Consider the following 27,070-nt stretch of genomic DNA (forward strand, 5'->3'; position numbering starts at 1 on the left):
TGTACAACCTTCTATTTTTTGGATTAAATAGCAATTCATTACACATACGTGTGTGCTGTTTTGTGACATTTTTATCATAGAAAAATATTGTTTAGTTTGAAAAGAAATGTTGACATGAACCTTGACGCCTTTAGTTCACTAGCTCATTTATTCAGCATTGGTATTGTGGCGTATCAGGTATTGGCTGATATGCAAACCCCAGGCACCGGGACCAGGACTGAGAGTGATAAAGTCAGATCGGTGAACATCTGCCTATCTAATCAAGGATTTTCATGGAGCCTCCCAGATTCAGATTTTACAAGAAATATGTGGAAGACAAAGCTGATAGAATGTCGATAGCTGTACCATAGCAGATCTAAAACGGCTAATTCCCTGTGCTGTTGTTGTCCCTTCGAATAACATATTTTCAACAGTGAAATATATAATCAAATAAATCATTCCTATGAAAGACCAGCATGTCAGTGTTGAGTTGTGAACATACGAACATATATTTGAATCAAACTTCTCTCTAATAATCCATAAAATGTTTGAGCAAGTTCTACTCGGAGTCGCAGAGAAATCGATTCAAATAAACGGAGAGTGGCCAGCTTTAATGGCAACATTAATCCACATCAGATACTAGACGTGGGCCTCGGGTGCCTCTGAAACTCACCCGGCCAGGACAAAGTTGTCGCAGGAGCTAACGTCACACAGCACCTTCCCCAACTCGAACTGCAGCTGGCTGATGGATCCCACTCGGTTCTGAACAGAGAGCATTGTTTGGTATTAAACATCATCAGCACAGTTACAGTGATGCTGCAGTGAAGTAAACTTTCACTTGACTGTGACTCTTCTGCAGTTTAAACTGGCCTTTAAAATAAACATTTATTGCAGACTTTTATTCTAAATTAAACTCATAAAAGGAGCCTTGTCTTCACTGTCTGCCCCTCCGGTAGTTCCTGTAACTACGGATGAGAGACACCCGACACGCCAGCCTGCCGTCAGCTCTCCATATCGTGATGTATTCTTCTTCTTCACACCAGCTCAAGCCCACCTTCCAGTTAGAGCGCACAGCCTTGGCCGAGTTCCTGCAGTCTCGCAGGGAGCTCTTCCAGCAGGGCGAGTCGGACACGCTGGCATGCTGGTGGTAGCCCTCCCTCGTGCACTTTCGAAACCACAGAACGCCGTCCTCTGCGAGGACCCGCCATGCCCTGCTCACCTGGGGGACCATTGGAAAGTGCAACAGTAGTTTGAGTCAGCATAAATTAAGAGCTCACACCACTCATTTGTGCCTAACGAGCACGGCTGCCTGCCAAATGGATGAAAAGCTGTAAGTCTGAAACACAAAATGTAATTTACTAATCTGCACCAAATTAAATCACATAAAATACTGAAGCTGCTTTAAACAATAGAGCATGTTGTGCCAGAGCACAGCTTTTTTTTCTTCTTCTTTTGTTTGTTTAACGTTTTGCTCATTTTTTTTAAATTGTGCTCTGCCATAATTGTGTTAGGAAAATAACATTTATAAATAACATACTAAATCTGACTGTATTTAACTGGAAATAGTTAGACAACTGGATCTAACTGGATTATAACTGGACTGAACTGAAGGGTCCTGAAATGAACTTTACTCAACCAGGTCTGAATCTAAAACTGAAGACTGCAGCCACTTTGTCAAAACCGACACCAACGCAGGAGCAACAAAACCTGCAAGACCGCAAATGACCACTATGGTCATTTGGCTCTAAAAGTTCATGTTAAAAAGAAAAACTTACAGTGTGTTGCCAAAATAATGCCTTTGGTCTCCATAGCAACACTTCAAATTGATGAAAACAGTACGAATGTGAATCGTTTTGTACCAGAACATGTCAAATTTGATCTGTCAGTGAATTTGACTACTGTTCATTTCAAATTCAAGTTTAAATGAACAGTAATTAAAGAATTTAACTTGCAAAACATGAGGAGAAACAGAAAACAAAGGAAAATACCAAAAGGAGCAACATGACTGATTATAGAGTGCAACTTTACTTGTTTTTAAGAGTTTGACTTTGTTTATTTTACATGCTGAGCTAAAGGTCATGTCAGCTTTCTGACATGAATCTGATGGATCCTCTCTACTTTAAATTTAAAACCCCTTTTGAAATTGTTATCCATCTGTCTATCTGTACAACTAATAAAACATATTAAAATGTACTCAAACATAACAGGACTGATATGCAGTTTAAAACCTCTTCAGTTTATGGCAAAAGAAAATGTAGAATGAATCATCTCTTACTTCAAATTTCTATAAAGTTGCATAAGCCAATGAGTAGTTATCACTCCAACAAAATGATGAGTTTTCCCTCTCAAAGTATTAAAGTATTTTGATTTGATAGATATATATCAACGGGATGGAAAAAAATATGGCAGAAATTACACAAACGATCAAAAAACTGTTTTACTTTATCATCACTACGCTGTAACTGAATTTTATTTTGAAAACACTCCCTACAAAGTAAAGTGCTGCTGTAGCTTAGTGGTTATTTTAGTTTATTAGGAGGGCTAAGAAAATATTAAAAACTGGACAAATGCACATTACCATGAGAGTTCTTGACAACAAGAGTTTTAATCTCAAGTGGAAGCAACTATCTGGATTCATGTCATTTATAAATCTATAGTTTGATTTTTAGTGGAACCACTCGTACTTTCTAAATATTGGTCCAGTCTCTCAGCAGGAGCTCACCTGGGCGCAGCGGCCGAGTTCAGTACAGGTGAGGTACTGGAATATCTTCAAGGCCAACTCATAAGGTAACTCGATGTCAAAGAAGGGGATTTCATTGACTTCATTCTGCAAAACAGGGGATTGAAACACTTTATCTGATGGCCTTTTCTGCAACAACATCTACCATCATAGTTCTCCTACCAAATCTTCAATGAGTTGAGCCACCAGCTCCTCTTCTTTCTTCATCTTCCCCTCGCGCTGCTGCAGGGATGCGATGCAGGCATTGGTCGTGTTGTCGTACTGTCTTTTCCTCCTCGTCCTCTCCTCCTGGATCCTGCCCAGCAGGGGACTGGTCCTCCCATTCAGCAAGCTGCGAGCGATGGACACGTACTTGGGCTGCTCCTCCGTCTGCTCTGTAGGTAAAGTTTATTTATAGCACCTTTCACAGACAACTGAATGTCACAACGTGCTTCACAAAAAATAAAACATCAATAATAACACGAATAAAACATTATAATAAAAGTAGAAATACGATAAAAACAAGACAATACCGATAAAAGCTCCTCAATCAACATGGTGGTCATAAAACAACAGTCTCACTACTGATGTTTAAAACCTTGGAAAAACAGGTGGGTTTTAAGTTTGCTCTTAAAAGCATCAATGGAGTCCAGCGAATGTAGAGACGGCGGGAGATTGTTCCAGAGCCCCGGTGCAACGGCCTGAAGGGAGTGACCTCCTCGTGTCTTAAAGTGGGTACTGATTCTGATCTATCTGTCTGTCTGTCTGTCTGTCTGTCTGTCTGTCTGTCCATCTATTCAATTCAATTCAATTTTATTTATATAGCGTCTAATACAACAATAGTTGTCTCTAGAGGCTTTCCAGAGACCCACACCCAGAACATGACCCCCGAGCAGTTATTACATAAACAATGGCAGGTAAAAACTCCCATAGTGGGAGAAAAGCCTTAAGCCAAACAGTGGCAAGGAAAAACTCCCCTTTAGGAGGGAAGAAACCTTGAGCAGGACCAGGCTCATAAGGGGGGACCCTCCTGCCGAGGGCCAGACTGGGGGTCAGGGACAGCAGCAGCACAGCAGGCAGGTGGAAGCAGCAACAGGATGACCAGAGGTGGGGACCACAGGCCAGCATGCAGCTCCCGAAGCTCTGGCCCAATCAGCAAGTCCCAGGTTGGGGTGCAGGGTCGGGGAAAGGTTGAGAAGGGGCAGGGCCAGGGAGAGGAGTCTTGAGGGACGAACCTTCTCCCCCGCCTGCCCGGGGCATCTATCTATTATCCATCTGTCTATCTATCTATTATCTATTATCTGTCTGTCCGTCCGTCCATCCATTATCTTTTTTAGCATCGTTTTACAGTTGATATTTATTTATTTTTTTGTTGTTATTTTTCCAATAGAGCGGTCCTCTTGTGTCAAAGTGTAAGAAACATCATTATTCATATTGTTATGCAATGATGCATCTCAAATAAACTTGAACTTGATCTGTCTATCCATCCATCCATCTATCTGTCTGACTTGGCCAAATAAACCTGATTCTGAATCAGAAACCAGTCCATTATTACATGTCAGTCAGACAGGACCTGGTTTGCTGAAACACTGAAGCTCTTACCCATGGATGTATTATATTAACCTCTTACCTGACAAAGACTGTGTAGCAGCTTCCCCTGGTTTCCCAACACCAACACCTTCCTCATCCTCCTCATCTTCACCGCAGCCCCCTCCTCGTGTTTTCAGAGACTCGCCGGTCCTGTTGCTGTTGTGTTTACGCCGAGGAGCCTCTCTGGAGGAGGACGGAGCTGCAACAAGCAGCTCCTCCTTTCTGCTGGTTAACTCTTCCTTCCAACGTTCCCTGAACGCAGAAAGCGAGTCCTCGGCCATGACATCGTTTATAAAGTATTACTTTACCATGTTCTTGTTATGGGATGTGTCAGGGGGGGTTTTATCGGGTTTTTCCCGACAAGTTGAGGGAAGCTTTTTTTTGAAAACAAATACAACAACCGGGTCCTTCCCTATAAACGATCCGAAGAGGAACAATGTGCAGCTGAACAAGTGTTCCGCGTTTTTTTTTAATTCCTCACTTCTAAATTCTCAGGGAATATGTGGGCACAATGAATCCGAATCCGAATCTGAATCTGAAAAAAGTTTATTGCCAAGTAATTTAAGACACACAAGGAATTTGTTGTGGTGATTGGTGCAATACAAAAGAACAAGTAATATTAAAAGAAAAAATGTGCAACATGTTGGTTTTAAAGTGCCGGAGTAATGAGTCTGTAAAGAGGTGACCTGGGATGTGCATAAGGTCAGAAGTGGAGTCTTTACGTTAGAATAGAATAGAATAGAATAATCTTTATTGATCCCCCAGAGGAGAAATTCAATTGTGCAGCAGCAAACACACACACGCTTAACATTTTTTACAAAAAAAACACACGAAAGAATGAAAAGGTATAAAAAAAAGGTATATCCTAAAAAAAGAAAAAAAACAATAAATAGCTAAATAAATAAAAAAGAGCAATATAAAATATAAAAAAATAGCATTGTACAAAAGAAATACTAAACGGATAATATATACATGTGCAAAAATAACAGTGAGATATTTAGAGGGAGAAGGTTATTGCACTTTAAGAGAAACAGGTTATTGCACTCGAGTGACTAGAGTGACTATATGTAACGTAGAGTGGGGTGGGGGGACATGAAGTGAAAATATGGACATAATTGCAGTTATTATGATGAAACATGAAGGAAGTGATACGAGTTCATATCTCCTTCAACAAAAGACTCCCAAATATGTGAGATTCAACTAAGCATTACATCTCTCTCTCGGGAAAAAGATGATGTAAGCCCTCCGACGTGATACGGTGATGGATTATAGAGAGGGAGGAGGGGGGGCAGGAGGGACTGATGAGAGGAGAGAAGGAGGGTCATATAACGTGAAGCCTTAAAGACGGAGAAGGAGACGGGGGCTGACAGAGAAGATGTGCTGGCTGCCGGTGGAGCCGCCGCTGCTGCGGCCGGGAGACTCCGGCTGCGGCTGCTCCGCGGCTCAGCTGCTGGCGCGGCGGCTGCGGAGGGTCGGGGACCAGCTGGACCAGAGCTGGACGGCCCGGGGCCACGGGGGTCGCGGGGTCCGCCGCCTCAAGGGCTTCTGGTGCCTCCTGCACCTCACCGTGCTAGCGCTGCTGGGCGCGCGGCGGCACCTGTAGCGCGCAAGCCCGAGACACCGCAACAGGTGAGTCGCGCGCAAGCGCTGATCTCGTTTAGTTAGTTAGTTAGTTAATTTATTTATTTATTTAAAAGGGACAACGCACATTAATTGACATGAGCACTTGAGTCCATCATGTAAATGTGCCAGATTTAGCCATACAGGCTAATTTACATCTGCAGTCCCTGGCAGGTTGATGGCATATGTAAATACATTGAAAAACACACACTAAAACACTAAAGATAAGATAAGATAAGATAAAACCTTTAATAGAGGGGACATTTGCAGTTTACAGCAGCAAAGGGGATAGTGCAAAAAAAAAAAAAAAAAACAAGAGGCATCAATAGAGAAGTAATGACACAGTAATAATAATAACACACTATAAACAGTAAACTGGTATATACAATAATAATAATAAGAAGAAGAAAAATAAATAATAAGAAATACTAGTATATAAAAAGATAACAGACGGATATATACAGATGGATATTTAAAACAATGAGTACAAACAATTATTAAAACCATGACACTCCGAATAATGACAAACAACATAAAACAGGTATAAAAACAATAAACTGAGCCCTATACCAGATTATGACAGCATGATTGATTATCCAGTAACCACTGTTTTATGTTTTTAGAGAATGAATGAAGAGATGTGATGTTCCTTAGTTGTACGGGTATAGTGTTCCAGGTATGAGCTGCTCGATAGGAAAAGGCTGACTGCCCAAAGGCACTTTTTCTATGTGCAGTTTTACAATCTCCTCTGGTGGCAGCTCTGGTAGATGAGTTTTGATTTTGCTTAATAAACTCATTGAGTGGAGGGGGGGCCAGACCATGAAGGATTTTATAAACAAGTAAAATGTCTGCAAACCTAATCATATTTCCCCAGTTTAAAAAAACATATTTAGTTAAAATATTAGAATGATGATAAAAATTAGACTTTTTAATCCAATGTTTTCAAAGCCTGCTTATAGAGTTTTTCCACTGATTGTAATGCCTGTCTGCGACCAGTCAGTCAGTTAGTTAGTTAGTTAGTTAGTTAGTTAGTTAGTTAGTTAGTTAGTTAGTTATGTAGGAGCCAATATTTGTCTGCTTATTTCAGTGCCTTTGTTTTGTCTATTTACAAGTTGTCACTAGGTGGCAGTTCAGATGGTTTGGGTCCACGACGTCACTATTGGTGCAATTGGTATTTAGGCGCAGGTGTACTGGGCGGCCAATCAATGCATGGGTGACGGGGAGACCGCACGGTTTTTTACCGCTCTAAGACACCTTTTTCTACCAGCCAGAACCATCACAATTATTCAGATCACTCCATAAACCGTTTTACCATAATATAAACTTGCTTTGAAATTAACGATAATAAATGGGAACCTCACCCGACAGTGGACGTCGCTGTGGACAATCGTTCATTCACTCATCCATCCAGCTGAGCGTGTCAAAAAAGAAGTCCCGTCCCGCACCCAGCCGAGTGGCTAATTGTTTGCCAGGAGTCGCTATAAGTTAGTTAGTTAGTTAGTTTATTTGTCCACAAGTGGAGATTTGTCTTTTGTCTCATAATACAAAAACAACAGTCACATGACACAGCAACAAACACTTAACATTTACACGCAAAACATCGCAAAAAAGGAGGATTGTTAAAACACACAGTAAACATGGCGTTTGGGGTATAAACAAGTTCTTTCAAATTGTCCGCACATCGCCGCTGCTGCGAGTTCAGCTGGAGGTATTCCACAAGTTTTAATATGCTTTATATTTGGCTGGCTCAACCAGTCCTAGGACATATTTATTCAAAAAAATCTTACATACACATATGCAAAATAGAGTAATTAAATAAAGCATTACATTAAAATAATCCTAATTATGAAATTTAGCATTTTTCCTTTTAACGGTATGACCTCTTTCAGAACCAAGTAGAGATTAAACTCTTTTTAAAGACTCGTTTTTGGACTTGTTTCTTAATCTTAAAATGCTTGAAATATGAAATAATACACAGGTGGGAAAATCTATTTTAAGTATTTATTATGCATTGAAATAAAAGAAAACACCTCAAATTTTGTCTTGAATAGTTTTACGTATTTTTTTGTAATTATGAACACACTGGGTACTTTTTATACTGTATAAAGCTGTTTATTTATTTATCTTTTCGTGGCGCAGACATCTGATAAATACACATATCAAATGATACATCAGGCATTATAGTGTTAAAGAGACTGGGAAATAGATGTGGATATCATTAAAGCTTTGATAAAACAACCCGACTAGGGGTGCCTTTATACCTTTTCCTGTTCATTCTGGTGCAAGTCAAGCGCATGCGCGTCTCTGTGTCACTAGGTGGTGCCTTCGAGGATGCTGAAGAGCGACGGGCCCTCATCATTTGCACTTGAAGCGATGGATGCAGGAGAGTCGCCGCCACCGAGACGCCAGAGGAGGCGAATGAAGCGGCCTTAAATTGGAGTCTTTGGGGTCTAAAGTCGGCTGAAGTCCCACTCAGGCTCGACTCTCATTAGGGGCTGACAGCAGACGCTCGCACTTGTCCTGCCCCTGCTCGACTCTCCCATTCTGTCATCCCATCTACAAAACGGTGATGTAATCCTCCCCTGGCAGCCAGGAGGGAAAAGCTTACTAATGGTACGCCTTTGATTTTTTTTTCCAACTCCCAACGAGGGGGGTGCATCGATGACAGCTGGGTTAAACTGATTAGACCTACCAGATCTATGCTAAAATAAGTGCAGCAATCCTTAATAATGCACTGACGTACACTTGTTTTTAAGCTTCAAAATGCACTGTACTTTCCTAAACATAAGCTATACTGTCTGTGTAAACATGTAAATAATGAGTTGTTTTTTTATTTTACGTTGTTTTCTACAGTGTTGAGATGAAACACATTTGTTAGTGCTTTATTATTAGCTGTTGGGGCAGTGTTATGTGGCTTTTTGTCATAAAGAAAATGCTGGACCTGTGTATAATAAGCTGTTATGTCTGTGATTTCTGAAAAATAAGCTGTTTCTGATATATTAATGTCTTTTATAAAGTGTTCACCTTTATGCCTGAACTACTTCATATGGATTTTTAGTATTCATGTTAATAAAATCTTTTACTGAAATATATCACAGAAATGTGTCACCTAATTGCACAATTATATCGTTGGCAAACGCTTTTAAACTCCTGCAGTCATTTGCAAGAGTACGTCCTCTTTTAATCTTATACTTTTTAGTGTCAAAACACATACGGATGATTTGATCATAGTCGGTCTTAGAATTAGGCAAACATCTTAAGATAAATAACATGTTTAAAATGCCCTTTTTAAAAGGAATAACAAGAAACTCTTACAGGCAACGCTAAGTACCCCTTCACCACAGGTGTTAAGAGTCCAAGTTGTAAATTAATCGAGCGGCCATCATCACCTCTTGATGAACTGATCAGCACCAGGTGTGCAGATGTCTACATAAGGTGTTTTTGTGCAGTTTGATAGTCTAGAGTTTTCAGGTATTCTTCCAGTGCCAAGAGGGAAAGACAAACAATGGTGACTGCAAATCTGGAAAAGTAAAAAAAACAAATTGAGTTCAACATTGTACAGCGAGAGAGACGGTTCACAAGCGGAGAACGTTTACCCCCAAGGTTTTTTTTTTTTTTTTTTTTCTCTTGTAAGCACTTTGAGATTTCCGAATGGAAAGTGCATTATACATTAAATTCATTATTATTATTATTAATGTTGTAAAATGTTCAAGCCTAAAACAGCACAATTTGAAGACAAATGTACATGTGTGGTTTTGTTGGGAAAGGTTGCCAGGAGGAAGCCTTTTCTGTCCAAACATAGATCCTGGAAGCACAACTGAGGTTCACGCAGCTGCATCAGAGAAAACCAATACACATCTGGAACCATGTCCTACAGACGGAGGAGAGCAAGGTGAAGTTGTTTGGCCGGAAGGTTGTGGCTCAGCAGGCAAAGCAGTCATCTAAAGTACCGCCTGTGTAAATGCATCACCTCAGCAAATCTACATGAGAATGGTTGGAAAATAAATAGAGAAGAAAAAAACAAAAAAATGAAGGTGCTGGATTGGCCTCTTTAGATTCCGGATCTCAGCCAACTTTAATGCTGTGGGGGCCGTTTTTAGTGGGTGGTCTCTGCTAAAAGCAGGAAATTGGGTTCAACCCTCTCACATGAACCTAAATCACGTGATCAAGAATCATTTAAGCATTTTTGATCAGACATTTTAGTACATTTGATGCAGTTAAAGAGTACATGAAAAAATGATAGATGGACCAACGAGTCGGTTCAGGTCTTGCTGTGATATTACACCAATATAGGAGGTCTGGGGGGGTTCTTTCAATTTCAATCCCTATGACGGCGGTGTAGGTTTTTTTATTTTTTAAAGTAAATAAATACACATCCGTTGTTTACATGTTTCATTCTCCTGCTGGCCCTTTGCGAGCTGAAAGAAATGCGCGTAAGCGCCACCTGCTGGTCGACGGCTACTGGTTCAGTCAGAGGTTGTTATGTGGCGCTGCTGTGGAGACGCTCGGCCCTGTTAAGTCCCTGTTAGTGGTTCCTGTCCGGCAGATTCACCCTGAACTCCTGCTGGTGTCAATACAAAGTTATGTTATTAATCTGAGGTTCTATTGGTCTAATTTGGTCTCATAATAAAGCCCACAGGAGTCAGAGGATTTTGTTTGTTTCTACATGTAACCAGCACAATTAGAGAGAAAGAGAGAGTCAAAACTATTGCAAGATTTGTAATTAAAACACAGTTGCTTCAATTATTCAATATTTTTTACCAAGCATGAACAGTACAAAAGCTGGCACGTTATTCCTGCTGACAATCATTGACAATTTATTTCATTTACATGGTGAAAGTAATTAAAAATATCAACTGTACAGCACAGAATATACAGACGATGTGACAAAATCATAAATACGAAGTGAGCCGGATATACAACTAATAAAAAGTGAATGTTGTGTCTTCGTCATCACCATCACAATAATCAAAGAAACATTTACGTAAAAAGTGTAAAACAGTTTTATGCTTTAAATGACACCACGCCAATTATGCAGGTTTGTGTACCACCATCCGGTAATACAAATACCGATGCTGGAGTCTCCCTCATGTCGTATGTTAGTGCAGGAAAGCTTAACCAGATTTAAATAATTACAGCATTAATGTCATAGCTGCATCCCAGCGTAGTCACGCTTGCGTCTGCACGCGTCCTGCAGCGGCTCAGTAGATCTGGAAGTGGGCCGAGGTGGTGCCGTCCTTCCAGCAACGCAGGGTCTCCACCACGGTGGAGCGGCACAGCGGACACGTCCTCTCGCGGTCGAACCACAAACACAAGCAGTCCTCGCAGAACACGTGCTGTGGAAGAACAAGGTTTCAGGGTCACTACGCAGCAGCTTCCCTCTGAAAACTCTGTTTAAAGCTGCTCGCGACAGCCGGCTGTTTCTGGTAGATGATTCCTGACACTGTGACCTCTCACAAGCATGCACACGATACCTGTTGACCCTCACGCACGCACGCACGCACGCACGCACGCACGCACGCACGCACGCACGCACGTTCCAGACTTAACTCTTTGTATCGAGGAGGAAAAGAATTAGGATATCTGCCCGGGCTATTCCTGGTTTTCACGACCATTGGTTTGTAAATGTAAACTTCGAACATGCTGAATATTTACGAGCCGAGATCGACGTGGCGCCAACGTCCTCACGGCCTCTAAACATACCAAAGGAAATCTGCAAAAACCGATACCAGACTGGCTACGGTTCGGCCAACTTCAGCTGTGTAATCATGATTACGCGACTAAAGTAACGTAATATCCTTTTAGAGAACGTAAAGAAGTTTGATATGAGCCAAGTTGAACATATCAGATTCAATGAAATCATCCCAAGTGCAATCAAAGTAAATTCCATACTTATAATCCAAACAGAAATCTACTGCAAGTGATAATATGAGCAGACTGAATGATGTTGAAGCATTGGAGATGCCGAAGTTAATGTAATAAATCTCTTGTAAAATAGTCAAAGAGATTTTTTTTTTTTTTTTTAAGCATGACAATATGAATCAAAGGTTCACTCGAACCGTCACAACCTTTATTTCGTGAAGGCTGCTCTGCTCTACATACGTAAAAATCTGAGGTAATCAGTTCATAAAAGTCACCCTGAGGAGTCTGAGGAGGGCTCGGCACCTGTGCCGACACCTACAACAGCCGTTCGGTTTGGGGCTGTAATTTTTAACCGTTTTACCTCAACAGAGGTAAGACCAGTCTTCATTAGCAAAATAAAAAAATGAAATAAAAAAAAAGAGAAAATGATTAATATAAGTCTGTCAAAACTGAGGAGCACGTACCGGTGACCGTCGCTGAGCCTCTTATGCTGGCGACAGTCAGAGGAGCTTCAAACAACAGGGGGCAGTAAATCACTAATATTCAACCCCCTCTGACCAGAGCGCGGTTCAAAAAGTCCATATTAATGTCCTAAAAGTCTGCACTTACCTGACAGAGGAGGGCCACGGGGTCTCTGAAGTCAGCCTGACAAATGGCGCAGACGTCCCCTGCCTCGCTGCACTGCTGGCTGCCGGCCCTCATGCCGTAGCTCTGGAAACAGAATCACATGGGGGGGGGGGTTAACGCCTTTAAAAACCAACATCCCAGCTAGACGTGTGAAGGATTTCATGTACATGCATCTGACCTGGGAGCTGCAGAGCATGACCAGGGCCTTGCGTATGGCAGACACTCGGCCACAGATGTCGAAGGACTGCGAATCAACCAACACAAGGTGCTTTTAGATGTGGACCATAACAGCTGCAGCTTTTCTCAGCTTCACAAATGCTTTATACTTGAACATATGGAAAAGAACCGATGCCTTTTTGAAATGCACAGATACATGAGGGGCTCCTTCCTGCAGGAAAACATGAGCATCAGATGTCTGTCCGTTGAAGGTAAGTCTTCCAGCTTAGTGTTTCTCGTCTAAAGCCGAGTCGCAGGTCAGTGAAGATGAAGCTAACTCAGTAACGGGGGACAACCTGGCAGCGGCGTCTAAACCTGCACGATTCTGGACTGATGAGATTGTTTATAACCTCAACGTTAACCGGCCCAAAAGACAGGATTAAGATGTTGTCAGGCTAATTAGTTTAATTAAGTTTCCTGCAAAATGTCAGAAGGATGTTAACGAAAATAAAAAAGCACGACTGAAACAAATTCATCACCAAAACTAATGAAAACGAGCGGCTGCGTTGAGGTCATCGGGTCGTCATGTGACTGTAGCATCGAGGCCCGAGAACTTTACCCACCTACGTTTGCAGGAGCCCCGCCTGACTGTGAAAAACCTTCAGAGTAAATCTCTGTCAGCGTCATGAGAGGCCGAACCTCCACGTCTACCGAGCCGAGCAGAGGTTCCTTTAGGCTGCTGTGACACAACACTGCTTCGGGTCGCTAAAGCAAACCCGCTGCCGGGCTGTCTGACGTTTTCCATCTCAGTAGTGGAGCCGACGGGTCCAGAAGGTAAATAAATAAACAAATAAAGTGCAAAGGTTTAATGGCAGTCAACAAAATACATTCTGACTGTAATCCGATTACAATCCATTATAATTCAGTTATTTGTAATTCATTCATAATCCAATAACATCCAACTCAAATTCATATAAAACCAAAACTTTCTAACTAAGAAACCCCCAGACTGCTTTGAGTCTCCACTTCAGCTCAGACACCCGTTCTGAGCGCGCTCAAAGCGACTCCATTTCAACAGGGAGCAGACTCATGTACGGGGGCCGGTGGCGGTGGGACTAGGCCTGTGTTGAAAAAATCGATTTCCCAATTCTAAATCGATTCTCATATTAATTCCTAAAAATCGATTCATACGTCTAAAGATCTATTTTTTTTTTCTTTTATTTATTTATGTTTTGTTTTTTTTCATCATTACATTACAACTTTTGGTTATTTTTTTGTTTATGCCCAAAAAAGGAATGTTTTGTTGGACACGAGAATAACTGGTGCCATGTTTTTGCCTTTAAATATGTTTAAAGGTATGAAAACATTAAAGTTTTCAGTTATAATTGCATAAATTGTCTATATTTCATTACTTTATATACTGTCTTGTGGTTACATTTGCAAAAAATGCTGAAAACCAAATGCTCAAAAAATTAAAAACCAAAATAGACCGAAAATGGAACAAATAAAAACGGAATGTGGGAAAAAATAAAACCGATTTCATCCGTCTCTGTTTGCTGCCATGGATCTGTTGTATAATTCTGACCCACATGATGTTTCTGAAAGCAGTTATATCAGCATTCTGGGAGCTGATTGGTCCTTACAGCATCATTAGCTGACAATACTTGCTGTTTAATCTCAATATAATACTAGTAGTATTATTTTGCATAACCCAAATCAATATCGGAATCTAATCTAATCGGATCGAATCAAATCGTGATAATCGATTCTGAATCTTAAGAATCGGAATCGAATCGATTCTTGACATTTGAATCGATCCCCAGCCCTAGGTGGGATGACCCACAGCTGGCCGAGATCCAACTCAGTCCACCGCTGCTCGCCGGCAGGCGCGGCCGGGTCCGTGGTCAGCTACCGGAACCCAGCGAGGTGGGTTCACGCTCCTGCTCATCCACGAGTCCTGGCGGGAATGTCGCTCGGCCCGTCCATCCCTTCGCTCGAGGCAGCCTTATCTCTTTACATATGCAACACCCCAAGCCTCCTAACTTATTTACCTTACACCTCTGCATCCGCTCTATTTGAGCTCTATGGTTTAAACTGAGTCACAAAACACCAACTCAGCGCCGGCCAAAGCTTCTTTCAGCACTGAAACTCAGATGTAAGAGTTGTACATGTTGATATCTGCCAGGCAACAAACCAAGCTGGGTTCATTGATTCATCTGAGAGGCAACACTACGGTTGCTACGACTACAGTCACTACGACTACGGTTACTACGAATAATCTGACTCAAATGTGGCAGGACTGTTATTGAACTGCGTGACGACGCCGTGATGACAGTGACTCAACAGCGACGGATGTTCAGAGTATTCATACACCGGAACTCCACCAACATGAGTTGATCTTGGAAAACACCCACCTCTCACCTCGGCACACGCAGGAAACTTCACGCCTCCCGCCCCCCCAACAGTCAGCTGGAAAAAGCCGTCATCAAAAGGGACAGCGGCTGAATCACCGCACATCAGCCGAGCCCAGGTTACACACGGAGGACGCGTATTCACTTCGCACGGCAACAACACCGCTGCAACCAAAATAACCCTTGCATCACCCAGGGCTCCGTCCACTCACCCCACTCTAGTTTCAGTATTTCAGTTCCCTCTGTAAAAGTGACTCACGCATTTAAAAGTCTTTTTTTAAGCTTTCTTTCGTGGGAAACTGACCCGGCTGTGACCTCTGGGCATCCAGGTCCATGCAGCTTCTCTCTTCTCCTGCCGGGACTTTAACTCCCGACTACGCTCTTACGGCAGAGTTCACGGTGGAGGTCAATGACGGGAAGGAGCCACGGCCCTGTGGCAGCGACTCACGACCAGCGTGATGGGGGGTACGAGGTGTTTCCAAGCACCTTCCTTCTGAGCTTTGAGGCTGCAGACGACGCCTGAGCTACACCTACCTCTGCTCGAGTGCACAAGCAGGTGTGTCGCGCACGTTTCTTCAGCACAACACGAGCAGTACGAAAAATATGTAATATGAAATGTAGAGGTAGAATTCAGAAAAATTTGCTTGAATTTCTGTCTGTAATTGTTTTCCGATCCCCATCAAAATTCATCTCTTGAGCAACTTTCGCAAAAGTTTTTCCAAGCTCGTTTGTCCATTATCACAAAACTGGTGACCCCACTGATAACTCCACTGATAACTCCACTCGTGACCCCACTGGTGACCCTACTGCCAAACAGGAAGTGTGGAGCTACCTCAGCAACGCTGCGCCGCTGCAGAACGTTTTTACGCTTAAACGTGGTCGTATTGTTGGAGTTTAACCAAGAAAAAGACAATAACTGAACATAATGTCCCTTTAATATTAAATAAAATAAAAGTTTAAATGAATATAATATACAAGTGAAGTGGTGTCTGCTAGATATTAAAGTGGGCTCCTGGATACCTTGCAGAGGCTGTAGATGATGATGAGAGCGGCTCCCAGGAAGTAACCGTTGGAGGGTTCCTCCCCCATGATGTACTTGTACCACAGCTGGATGGGCACCAGGGCTCGGAACAGCTGGCTCAGCTCCTCCATCAGCAGGTACACCTTACCCTGAACAGAGTCAGAGGAGCAGCAGTGAGGCGTCTACGGCGTCTTTAATCGAACAGGCAGGCTAACACGACTGGACTTGTTGTACTAAAGTGTTTCTGAGAGAGACTCAAAGAGAGAATTCAAGTTTAGATTAAATGGATGCGTTTGTTTTTTTGATGGACTCAGGAACAGACTAGAAAGCAGAGCAGCTCCCGGCCACGCTGCTATCTGCTCGGAAGCAGCGCGGTATTAAGAGCTTAAAGCGGCGTGCCTGCAGCCCAACGTGGCGGCGGTCCACATCTCCGCGGCTTCAAACTGCCTTAAGTCAATGGTGGAAACAGAGACGACTGAAATGAAGGCGAACTCGAGTCCAGGATGGACCCCCCCGGGGCCCCCGGCCCACGTCATGACTGTACGGACGGCAGCAGACAGAGATTGATGACTGTGGGAGGCATAAACGGCCAGGTTGGTAGGGAGGAGGACCTCTGCTAACTGCTAATTCATCTTCCTTATTGTTCCCTCTCCTCTGCGTCCTGCGACGCCCTCACGCCATCACGCCCACGCGCAACTGTCAAATCTAAACTCTGGACAGGAGCCAGGTGCTTGGAGTCAGCTCCATGGCGGCCCCGTTCAAACAATTTTCAGGGGTTAAGTATGTGCACGCGCCTGTGTGTGTTCCAGTAATCACCCAAACTGCAAGGCCGGCACTATTACGTCTATCAGCCTTTTAATTATCTTTTTATATGTGTAAACGTACTTGATTTGAATCGAGTGGCTCAAGGAAAAGTGTTACTTAATTTTATGTCCTGCTTGGCGTCTTCCTCTTCCCTTCCTGTTTGCACAATTATCAGTTGGATCACTTCATTTTTCTTTTTTATCACCCGGAGCAAGTCTCACCTTCCGATTATTCTTAAAGGTATTGTGACATCATTTTTAACATGCTTTTAACACTATTAAAAGTCTTGGCCAACATCCCTCAAATGTGTCTAAAAGAGTGTAACAAGAAAAACTTCACTCTAGTACTCCATTCCTGGCTTTTTATGACAGTGTTTTTTTGCGCCGTGAAAAACGCTTCCTTTTTCCCCTTTCCTGTCAATCATTGCCCCGCTCCTCCTCCAAACTTCCTCCAACCAACCGCTACACACTTCTGCCGGCGTCTCCACACACACGCGCGCACACCGAACCACAAACACCGACACACAGCCCAGACAGGGCGACTACAGCCCGGGGATGAAGTCCAACCGGGACCAGAGGACCGGGACCGCAGCTCCCCGCGAGCAATACGCTCACAGCGGCGTCGGAGAGTTAAGCCGGGAGCGACAGGCGAAGCATGCACGGAAAAGAAGCAGTTTTTGCACAGTTATGCGGAAAATCCCAGAAAGCACACAATACACTGAATGTTAAAAGTTCGTTGTTTTTTGGGTGTAATTGATGTCAAGACACCCAACAAAACACAAAAAAAATCAAGAAAAATGTGTTTTTCATGTCACAATACCTTTAATGTGCAGCAGTGAACTGTTAAAAACGATGTTCTGCTTTCAAGAACACGGTCGCTGGTATTTTAACATTCGTCTGACGGGAACAAACCGATCATGAATCGATCTGGAAACGGCCGCGTTCCGGCCTCCGTTTAGCCAACTTATGGGCTCATCAAATCAGGCATTTGGTGACAATACCAAGCTCCCCATCACTTTCTCTAATTTCAAATTCTGTATGTCCATTATACATTTATTTGGGTTTAAAATTAAAAAAAATAGCCAATGTTAAAACAATATTTAAAAGAGTCGTAAAGAGTTTAATGGAGAGATGGAAATGGAGAGAAAAAAAAAGAAATAAGATAAATCTTCATTTATACTTTGTCTAATGTTTCATATCGCAACGATGAGATTGGACGAATGATTGGCATTTTTTAAAAACTTTTTTTCATGTCCACAGTTACAAATTCTCATTTCCCATTTGCTGTTTCCACCATTGACACACCCCATTTGCTCCTGCAGCACCTTTATTAAGGCCTGTTAATCAGGAAGTGTCACAGTGGTGGCTGGTCGAACCCTGCAGCCATGCTTAGCAACGTGGACGAGCCTCCTGCCCGAAGCCCCCATATCACAACCAACAGCATCAGCGATGGGGAGCTGAGGCCAGCGCTCCGGTGCATGAGCCATAAGGTGCATGAACAATACAGTGCATGAACCGCATGGTGCATGAGCTATATGGTGCATGAGCCATGCGGTGCATGAGCCAGACGGTGCATGAGTCTTACGGTGCATGAGCCGTGCATGAGCCATACGGTGCATGAGCTACATGGTGCATGAACTACATGGTGCATGAGCCATGCGGTGCATGAGCCATGCGGTGCATGAGCCAGACGGTGCATGAGCCAGACGGTGCATGAGCCAGACGGTGCATGAGTCGTGCATGAGCCATACGGTGCATGAGCTGTGCATGAGCCATACGGTGCATGAGCCGTGCATGAGCCATGCGGTGCATGAGCCGTGCATGAGCCGTACGGTGCATGAGCCAGACGGTGCATGAGTCTTACGGTGCATGAGCCATACGGTGCATGAGCCGTGCATGAGCCATACGGTGCATGAGCCGTGCATGAGCCATACGGTGCATGAGCCGATGGAACAACAAGGTAGAAAGTTCTGTTTTTTTGTCGCTGCTCAAAATCTGACTGGTTTCCGTCAGTACTGACTGAATAAATCGGTCAGTGGGGGGAGACATTGGGGACATTGCTGACTGCGTACCAGCAAGTAGAGGAAAGGGGCCGTCTTCAGGTTGCGGAGTTGCCATGGCGCTACGTGAAGGCAGACGCCAGCGAGTGGCACGCTGCGCTTCCAAAGACGGACTGCAATAAACAAGGGTTCACGATGTTCGCGATGACATCAGCATCCTTATCCTCCTCAACCTCTCCGTTGCCTTCGACACCATCTCCCACTCCATCCTCCTCGAACGCCTGTCTGTTCTCCATGGTATCTCTGGCTCTGCATTATCGTGGTTCCAATCCTACTTCACCAACAGAACTCAGTTTGTCACCATCCTTGGCTCCTCCTCCCACCCTGCCCCATCAACCATGGTGTCCCTCAAGGCTCTTTGCTCAGCCCAACTCTCTTCACCACCTACCTGTTCCCCCTCGGCCAGATCATACGCCATCATGGTCTCAGCTTCCACTGCTACGCTGACGATACCCAGCTCTATCTCAGCACCTCACCATCCTCCCAGCTGCCCCCACAGTCTCTGGTTAACTGCCTCTCTGCCATAAAATCCTGGATGACAACCAACTTCCTCAAACTTAACAGTGATAAGACAGAGCTGATGGTTGTGGCCCCCAAGCCACTGCTCCGGAAGGTTGGAGATCTTCTCATCCGGGTGGACGGCTGCACCATCACACCATCCTCCGAGGTCCCTAACCTGCGTGTCATCTTGGACTCCACCCTCTCCTTCCAGTCACACATCAAATCTGTTACTAAATCTGCCTTCTACCACCTCAGAAACATTGCACGTCTTCAGACGTTGGTCTGCTCTCCACCCGGACCAGACTGAAGACCTTTGGGGACAGAGCCTTCAGTGTTGCTGCCCCTACCCTCTGGAACTCTCTCCCTGCCGTAATCCGTGACTCCCCTTCTCTGGACAGTTTCAAAGCACAACTCAAAACCCACCTTTTCACCCTGGCCTTTCCCCATTAAGTGGTTCCTTCCCCTGTTGTTTTTTCCCGGTTGTGTTTTTGTTTTGTTTGTTCTTTTTCTGGTTTTCTGTAAAGCGACCTTGGGTTTCTTGAAAGGCGCTATATAAGTACAAGTCATTATTATTATTATTCTGTAAAGCCGCCGTTCATAGCAACACCACTTCTGACCACTGCTGACCCCATCGGGGCAGTCACACCGGGAGCTGATCTCTCTAGTGATGCGCTGCCCCTGTGTGGTCAGATGTGGTATCCTGTCATACGGCGGCTTTAAAGATGCGGCTAGAGGAGGGACATAGTTCTGGATCTCCGAGTAATTTTGATCCGAACACGCCACAAATGTCATCTTATTAAAAAGCGCTTAATATGCCCTTTATAACCATTTTTAAAAACCATTAAGGCTTGCTTTACTACTGGACGCAAGCATCATCAAGATCCAGTTCAGGTACCTCTGGATACATTGAGTATATATTTTGCACAACAATAAAATACTTCATGTTGATTACAAATAAAATAAAATAAGGGCAGTGGAGTCGAAGGTGTTAAAATCACGTCATGCAGCTTCCGACAGCCCTCGTGCTGACTGTGATGATCGGGTCCGATCATTAGTGAACCCCTGACTAGAGGCGGTAATGAACTTGACAGGCGGTTTAGGTGACTTCATAAGCTTCATGAGCAATAATAGTCCAGCTCCATGGAGAGATGACCTCACCTGTCCAACTCCCTCAAGAGCAAATGAGCTCAGTTGCTCTCTGTTGTGGTTCTGCGAAGCCTCTGGCTTTGTTTATCAGTGGAAAGTTTAATCCTAATCATTTTTAACCCGCTTCCATCTCACTCACAAATGAGCTGCACCTGTATGGAAATCAGAGTCCGTGTGTGTGTTTGCCGTTATACCCCAATGGGTCAGGTCAACGTGCACGGTTCACCTAAGCAGTAACCCTTATGAATACATAACAGCTTCAAGCTGTGCCCCTTTAGCACCATCTCCACTCAGCAAAGTGTCTATCCTAACATTTCTTTTACTCCACAAAACACCCACGAGGTGAGTGTGAGTGTTCGGCAACACTCTGATGTTATGGATAAGGTTGAATATGGCAGTTTAGGTAAAGCATCCAAGTCCATTACTACACATGTTTGAGGTGTTGTAAGGTGGTGTTATTTTGAAGCTGCTGCAATGTGTAGTGGACATGCAGTCGGCTATAATTTAGGCAGCACAGGTTCACTGTTGGTCTCAAGTTGGATAAAGAAGCTGCTGATATTTGACTAGGGCTTTGAGGTTAGAGCGAGGTCTTTCGCTCCCCTCAGACTCTGGATGGGATTCGGGTCTGGTTTTGTCAGGTCAGGGACATGTTTTTCTGAATAAAAAAAAAAATGATATTCAAAGTTTGAATATCGAATCAGCCTGTAAAGTATTACGATTAGTGCTGTCAGGCGATTAAAACAATTAATCTAATTAATTACAGGATTTATAATTAATTAATTTAATTAATCGCATTTTAATCTCATATCAAGGTCCCCAAATAAAGAATTTGAATTCTAGGACATTGCAAAATTGCAGTGCATGACTAATCAATTGAATACACTAAGAAGAGAAGATTTGAAATCCACATTTTTATTGGTGAAGTGTGTTTCATAAATGAAATTCAAAAGTAAAAAGCTCAAGCTCAAGCGTCCTGAGTCGTCTCCATGTCTGTCACCCTGCTTTGTTTGTTTGACTAGCAACGCAGGTGGGAAATGACCTGCCAAGTGGCCTACGGGTCCCTCAATGGGCCAAATGTAAAATTCTTGCGCATTTTGTCACTCATAATTAATTGCGTTGATTTTCATAACGCGTTAATTAGCAGTGTAATTAATTAATCTAATTAACGCGCTAAACTGACAGCCCTAATCATGATATATTGCCATATTGTTATTTTTGCCCCTTAATTGTGACACATTTGGACCAAATGCGTTATTAACATCAAAAACGAAAGTAAAGCGTCTTGTTTGTGAGCTGAAGAGGGAGAAATGATTGAATCAGCATACAAACAGCTCAAAATAGAAGTGATCACCATTATTGGTGACATTTAACTCCAGAGGACAGGAAAGACTTGTTCTGCTAGATGTGAAGAGATCAAAGAGGAGAAGATTCATTTCGTCCCACTGAGTTCAGCACTCAGAAGATGACAACTCATTCCCCCGCTATGCGCACGAAAGCCCAAACATACTAAACACAAAAACACCATCCTTCTCATCAACACACCCACAATTTTTATGATTTCTTAGACTTTCAAAGAATATCTGTTTGGTGTCATCTTCGGGAGTGGGTTCCTGGGACAGATGATCACTCTGTGAGCACTTTTGCAGAACTGGGCCCACACCTGTTCACCTGAACCTCAGAGCATGCATCCACGCAGGGCTTCTGCTGTCCATAATGGGTTTATATGTATACATCAACTCTACGACAAGTACTGAGGTGACACTGGCCCAAATACCGTTTTACGGGCTCCAGATGTTCAGCAGAAGATTACAACGAATATCCCTAAACTCAGGGAAAGTCGAGAATTGTCCAGAGTTACTTAACCCCGACCAAGAGGGTTCAGCTGAGGCGGCTTTAGAAACCGAGGTAACTCATACTCAGAGTCTGTTACCGCAGTAACCGACTCTGAAGTAAACCTGGTCGAGAGCAGGTTTACTTCAACATACCCGAGTTACGCTCCGTCTCCTCCCCTTCATGAGGCTGAAGCCAGCTCAATTTCATCAGACAATCGGTCTCATCACCAACATTTTTGAGACTTCTGAACGATGGCACGTCACATTTACGCCAGGAAAGATTTTAATGCCATTAAATCAGACATGTGGTCGCGACACCCTGATGATTTTTCCCTTCCTTAGTCAGCCTATATGATCCATCCATCCGTGCATCACAGTTATCTAGTACTTCTGACAAAATACCCCGGTTTCTTACTTATAAGCTGACTTACTTGTAAAGTAAGTTCTATAAATAACGACGTGGATACTGAACATACTTTTTTCTATTACATCAGAAAGTAAATGATGCAAAACTAAGAGAAAAGTGACTGACTCATATGCCCCCCCCCCCTTATTTTACCCTTTCAACTACCACATATAAACATTCCAGTTTTATTCTTTTTCCAGTAGTCGCAACGTCATCAAGTAGCTTAATTAACATGATTTAAAAGTTGATAACATTAATTGCTCAAAATAATTAGTTGCTCAGACTTATGTGGGAAGGAAATGTCCCTTTTAGCATTTACCAGTATGAGTGGTTTGGTTTTTCCATTTCATCAGAAATTATATATATATATATATATATATATATATATATATATATCTCTCACACACACACACACACACACACACACACACACACACACACACACACACACACACACACACACGACTAAAGAGGTCAAGACGAAAAGGTTGGATTTCTCACCCTGGATCTGAAGGCCAGCAGGATCTTGGGCATGAAGAGGACGAAGCACTTCAGGCCGATGGTGACGTACTTAAGTACGAAGTCGTTGATTCCCACGGCCCAGATCAAGTCAAAGAAGTCAAAGCTGTTGAGATTTGGCTTCGCAAACATGAGGCTAGAGGAACAGAAAACACCACTGAGCTCAATGACTGCTGGGAAGGCAGGCGTTCTCATTTATGATGGTATCAAGAAAAAAGACGACATGGAAAGTGTCTCGGCATAATGAAAAAGATACAAATTAGAATGAAATAAAATAGAGGCAACAAACAAACAAAAACAACTAAATTAATACGATACTCACAGAACATGACCAGACAAGAACTGCACGACTCCCTAAAGGAAATGGAAGTCAAATAAATAAAAAAATGGATGGACTGAACAAGAAAAATGAATGGAAAAACCAAAGATAAAATAAATCCAAAACACAGGATGGTGAGCAATGACAAACAGGAACTACGACAAAAACAGCTTTTTTTTTTTACAACTACCTGTTATGCAACTCCTCATGACTAAATGCGTAGTATATATACACAATGTTCCCTCCAAGGAACAAGATGATCCACAGGGCGACGAAAACAGAACGGTCCCCCTGAAGAAGCACAGAGGGGAAAAAAGTCAACACTAGGATGCAGTAAGCACCGCACCTCAACACTGCTGCAACAGCGCTACAGACAACTAGAGCCGCTCGTGTATCTCAGCTTTACTGTTAGGAAACATTTACACAGTATTTGCTATAAAGACATCAATCCACAAAACTAAAGTAGAACAACTGATTCTTCTGGATTTAATATTAGTTTTATGTCCAACTCAGATACTAGAGATTTGTTTACAGTTTAAGAATACATCTTATGGTCAATAAATCCAATTATAAGTTCCCAAGTAATAATGAATTAATTTCCTCCTTTGTGTCATAGACCTTCACAGATGGATAGAAAACTGAAAATAGTCTCCCAGAAATATGCAATTTACTCCAACTGAAAAACATTTCCAAGGAAACCAGAAATGCACTAATTCAGGATATTACTATGTCTTCTGGAATCCAGTACGTCACAGAAAGAATGAGGAAGTTGGAGATTACTAAGAGGCTGAACACAATGCTGAGTTCAGTCCTTTTATTAGTGCTGTTGAGTGATGACACGTGTTTCGCTCAACTTAAATCCCAGACTTTGATTTTAATGTGTTAGTTTTGTAGTTATTGTTGCCGTGTGTGTGTGTTTTTTGTTGTTTTTTTTACCCGTAATGCCACTTGGTGTCTAAAAGTGGAATTGGCATAGGCAAATGTGCTGGCCATCCCAACGCACACCGCAATACCTGCAGGGAAGAGGCGCAACATCATCAAAAACCGAAACAACAACCTGCCAAAGATGCTTTGACAGTGATGGTGGAGTAATAGATGAAGCTTCTCACGCAGGGATACCTAGTTTATGCTGGAAGCAGACTTTGGCCAGCAGGATGAGGATGAAGGGAAAGCCTCGCTGAAGCCAGGTGACCACCGCCTTCAGCTCAGACAGGGCCGGGGCCGGGGTGGACTGGTCGTCCTGGGCCTCCTCCCTGGAGCCGTGCCTCTCGGAGCCGGCCCCCGTGGTGGCCTGCTGCAGCAGCGACGAGGTCCGGTGCTGCAGGGGCTGGTGGTGGAAGTGGTGGTGGTGATGGTGGTGGTGCGGGGGCGGCCGCGGGAGGAAAGGTCCACCCTCTGTGTGATGGGAGCCCCCTTCTTCTCGGGATGATGCCGTCATCTGGATAAAAACCTCAGGGGGAGAGCCCAGGACGAGGCCTGCTGCCTGGAACTGGGCGCTGGAGACGGCGCTGGAGGGGACGCCCACCAGGCCTGAGAAGATCTGCTGGGGGGAGGCGGACGAGTCGGGCTTCAGGCAGTCAAACACGCCACCTTCATCCAGGCTGCTCTCGGACCCCAGAGTTTGGCTTCGGCTCCTGAACAGAGTTTCAAAAGATAAATGAATTCAAAAACTGTTACGCTTTGTACATTTTGCATCTGTACGTCTACATACGTTTAAAAGATGTTAACATCTTTTCATTTCCTGTTGTCAGAACGTGAGCCCACTTGTGACCCCTGGACCACCAACAAATGAACCAAAACATTTGCTGAAGTATTGAAAAGTGATAAGTAAGCGTTCCACTGGACTAACAAGCTCTATGTGGACAGTCAGAGGAATACTGCCACATGGGGCGGATTCAGACCCCTGCATGCATGGATTTAGATTTATTTTTGACCCTCTATTGTATACTTTGTCCAACTTTTACATTAATATAATCCTCAATTTGATTAATGGGACTCTGGGTATCTGCTGGTATCCGTCAACACTGGATGCAGTAAACGATTGGAATATCTAGTTTGCAAGACTGAATGTTGCTGGGAACCAACTGTATTCCTCTGGTAACTGTGTTTTATGCAATGTGGATTGAAACCGTCTGTGGCCCCACCTGCAGCTAGCATACTGTGGCATGGAAAAAGTATGTATTTTTTACAGAGAAAAATAGGAAGGCAACAAACTACTTCATCAAAACCTAATTCGAGTCAGTAGTTTGCACAGCTGGAGTTGAAATTAATGGCTTATGTTAAAATGTGTGGTTTAGAGCATTTTCATTGAAGACACTCAAACATTTTAGGGGTCATTGTTCATAAGAAGAATTTCTGCATATGTGAACCATGAAAACTCTCTTCAGACACACGATCAAGAGCAGTTGATTCACGTGAGACTGGAAAGGGATGCAAAGTTATCTCAAAGTGTTCAGACATCCACCGACAGTTAAATAAATTATTTATAAAAGGGAGGCAGTTTAGTAATGTGGCTACCCTTCCTGGAAGTGGGTTCCTACCCAGTAAAGATAAGTCCAAAGGAAAAATATATAAAAAAATATTTTAGTGTTTGGGGTCAAAATCTCATCCTATCAAGGATCCCGGGGTCTGCTGGTGTCTATCCCAGCTGACATGCATGGGTACACCCTGGACAAGTCACCATTTCTACATCCATTGCATTGTAAAAAAAAAAAATACCTCTAGCGGTGTGTGATTTGAAATGGGCAAAAGGAAGGGGTAATCAGAGTCAGAATGAGGTTTATCAAGACAGGGAATTTGACTTGGTTATTTTCGCTCACTCTACAGTAAATAGACAAATGACAGCTCTTATTAACATATATACAGTTTTAAAAAAGGTGAAAGGTGCAGTAGTATGAGGTAGACATGGTTATTGAAAGATACAGCATTGAGGTTAATTATTAATCTGGGAGGGGGATAAATGTGCTCTTTGTTGTCCCTTATACCAAGGGTGGGCGTGTGAACCAGCTTGTGAAATCCCACACTTGGTATCACTGTAAGGGCACATAATAACTGATTATACTTCAGCAGTAACAAAGACACCGAGCCCCTTGCAGAATGTCCACATGCATCCGGCTGCTTAATGAATGAAAACCAACCTGCAAAAGAACAGAGCTTGAATGGGGCTCTTTGAGACACCTTTACCCACCTTTCAGAGGGCATGCCATCCGTGTTGCTGCTGTGTCTCCTCTGCATGGCATCAGCACATGCCCCAGCCCTGCAAAGGTACATCCAGCAGCATCATCAACGTCAGTCTGACTCAATACTTGTTTTTTTTTTTTTTTTTTGCCTTAGATGTGACGATTTTACCTGAGTTCGTCCTGTGAATTTTTTACCCTTCTCCTGTTGTCATGGTTGATGTAGAAACGATTAGCTCGTTTGAGCTCTGATGCAGCTCAGGATGGGATAAAAAAAAAAACCCAAACACTTCCTGCATGACGTCACTACGTCGCCACATCCA

General features: G+C 43.2%; 2 protein-coding genes across 3 annotated transcripts in view; both read right to left on the minus strand.

The window, feature by feature from the left end:
• Positions 1-4,657, minus strand: part of fbxw8 (F-box and WD repeat domain containing 8) — a 31,437-nt gene extending 26,780 nt beyond the window's left edge. Inside the window, exons 1-5 of the mRNA XM_061730532.1 lie at positions 4,329-4,657; positions 2,882-3,093; positions 2,702-2,806; positions 1,034-1,198; positions 653-741 (exon numbers count right to left, since the gene is read on the minus strand). Of these exons, the coding sequence (XP_061586516.1) occupies positions 653-741; positions 1,034-1,198; positions 2,702-2,806; positions 2,882-3,093; positions 4,329-4,569 (812 nt within the window). The 5' untranslated portion in view covers positions 4,570-4,657. The remainder of the gene's footprint in view (positions 1-652; positions 742-1,033; positions 1,199-2,701; positions 2,807-2,881; positions 3,094-4,328) is intronic.
• Positions 4,658-10,653: 5,996 nt separating this feature from the next.
• On the minus strand, positions 10,654-27,028 carry rnft2 (ring finger protein, transmembrane 2). Of its 2 annotated transcripts, XM_061729863.1 has the most exons (10): positions 26,920-27,028; positions 26,759-26,827; positions 24,691-25,205; positions 24,508-24,584; positions 23,762-23,862; positions 23,235-23,388; positions 15,985-16,134; positions 12,576-12,641; positions 12,380-12,481; positions 10,654-11,244 (listed from the first exon to the last, which is right to left on the minus strand). In XM_061729863.1, the coding sequence occupies exons 2-10, from the start codon at positions 26,803-26,805 to the stop codon at positions 11,110-11,112; spliced, it is 1,347 nt and encodes a 448-aa protein (XP_061585847.1). In that variant the 5' UTR covers positions 26,806-26,827; positions 26,920-27,028; the 3' UTR covers positions 10,654-11,109. The 2 variants fall into 2 exon arrangements, with proteins under 2 accessions (XP_061585847.1, XP_061585848.1); XM_061729864.1 differs by lacking the exon at positions 12,576-12,641.
• Positions 27,029-27,070: the final 42 nt, after the last annotated feature.

This window comes from Cololabis saira, chromosome 9 (assembly GCF_033807715.1).
Source record: "Cololabis saira isolate AMF1-May2022 chromosome 9, fColSai1.1, whole genome shotgun sequence".
In the NCBI taxonomy this organism is placed as follows: Eukaryota; Metazoa; Chordata; class Actinopteri; order Beloniformes; family Belonidae; genus Cololabis; species Cololabis saira.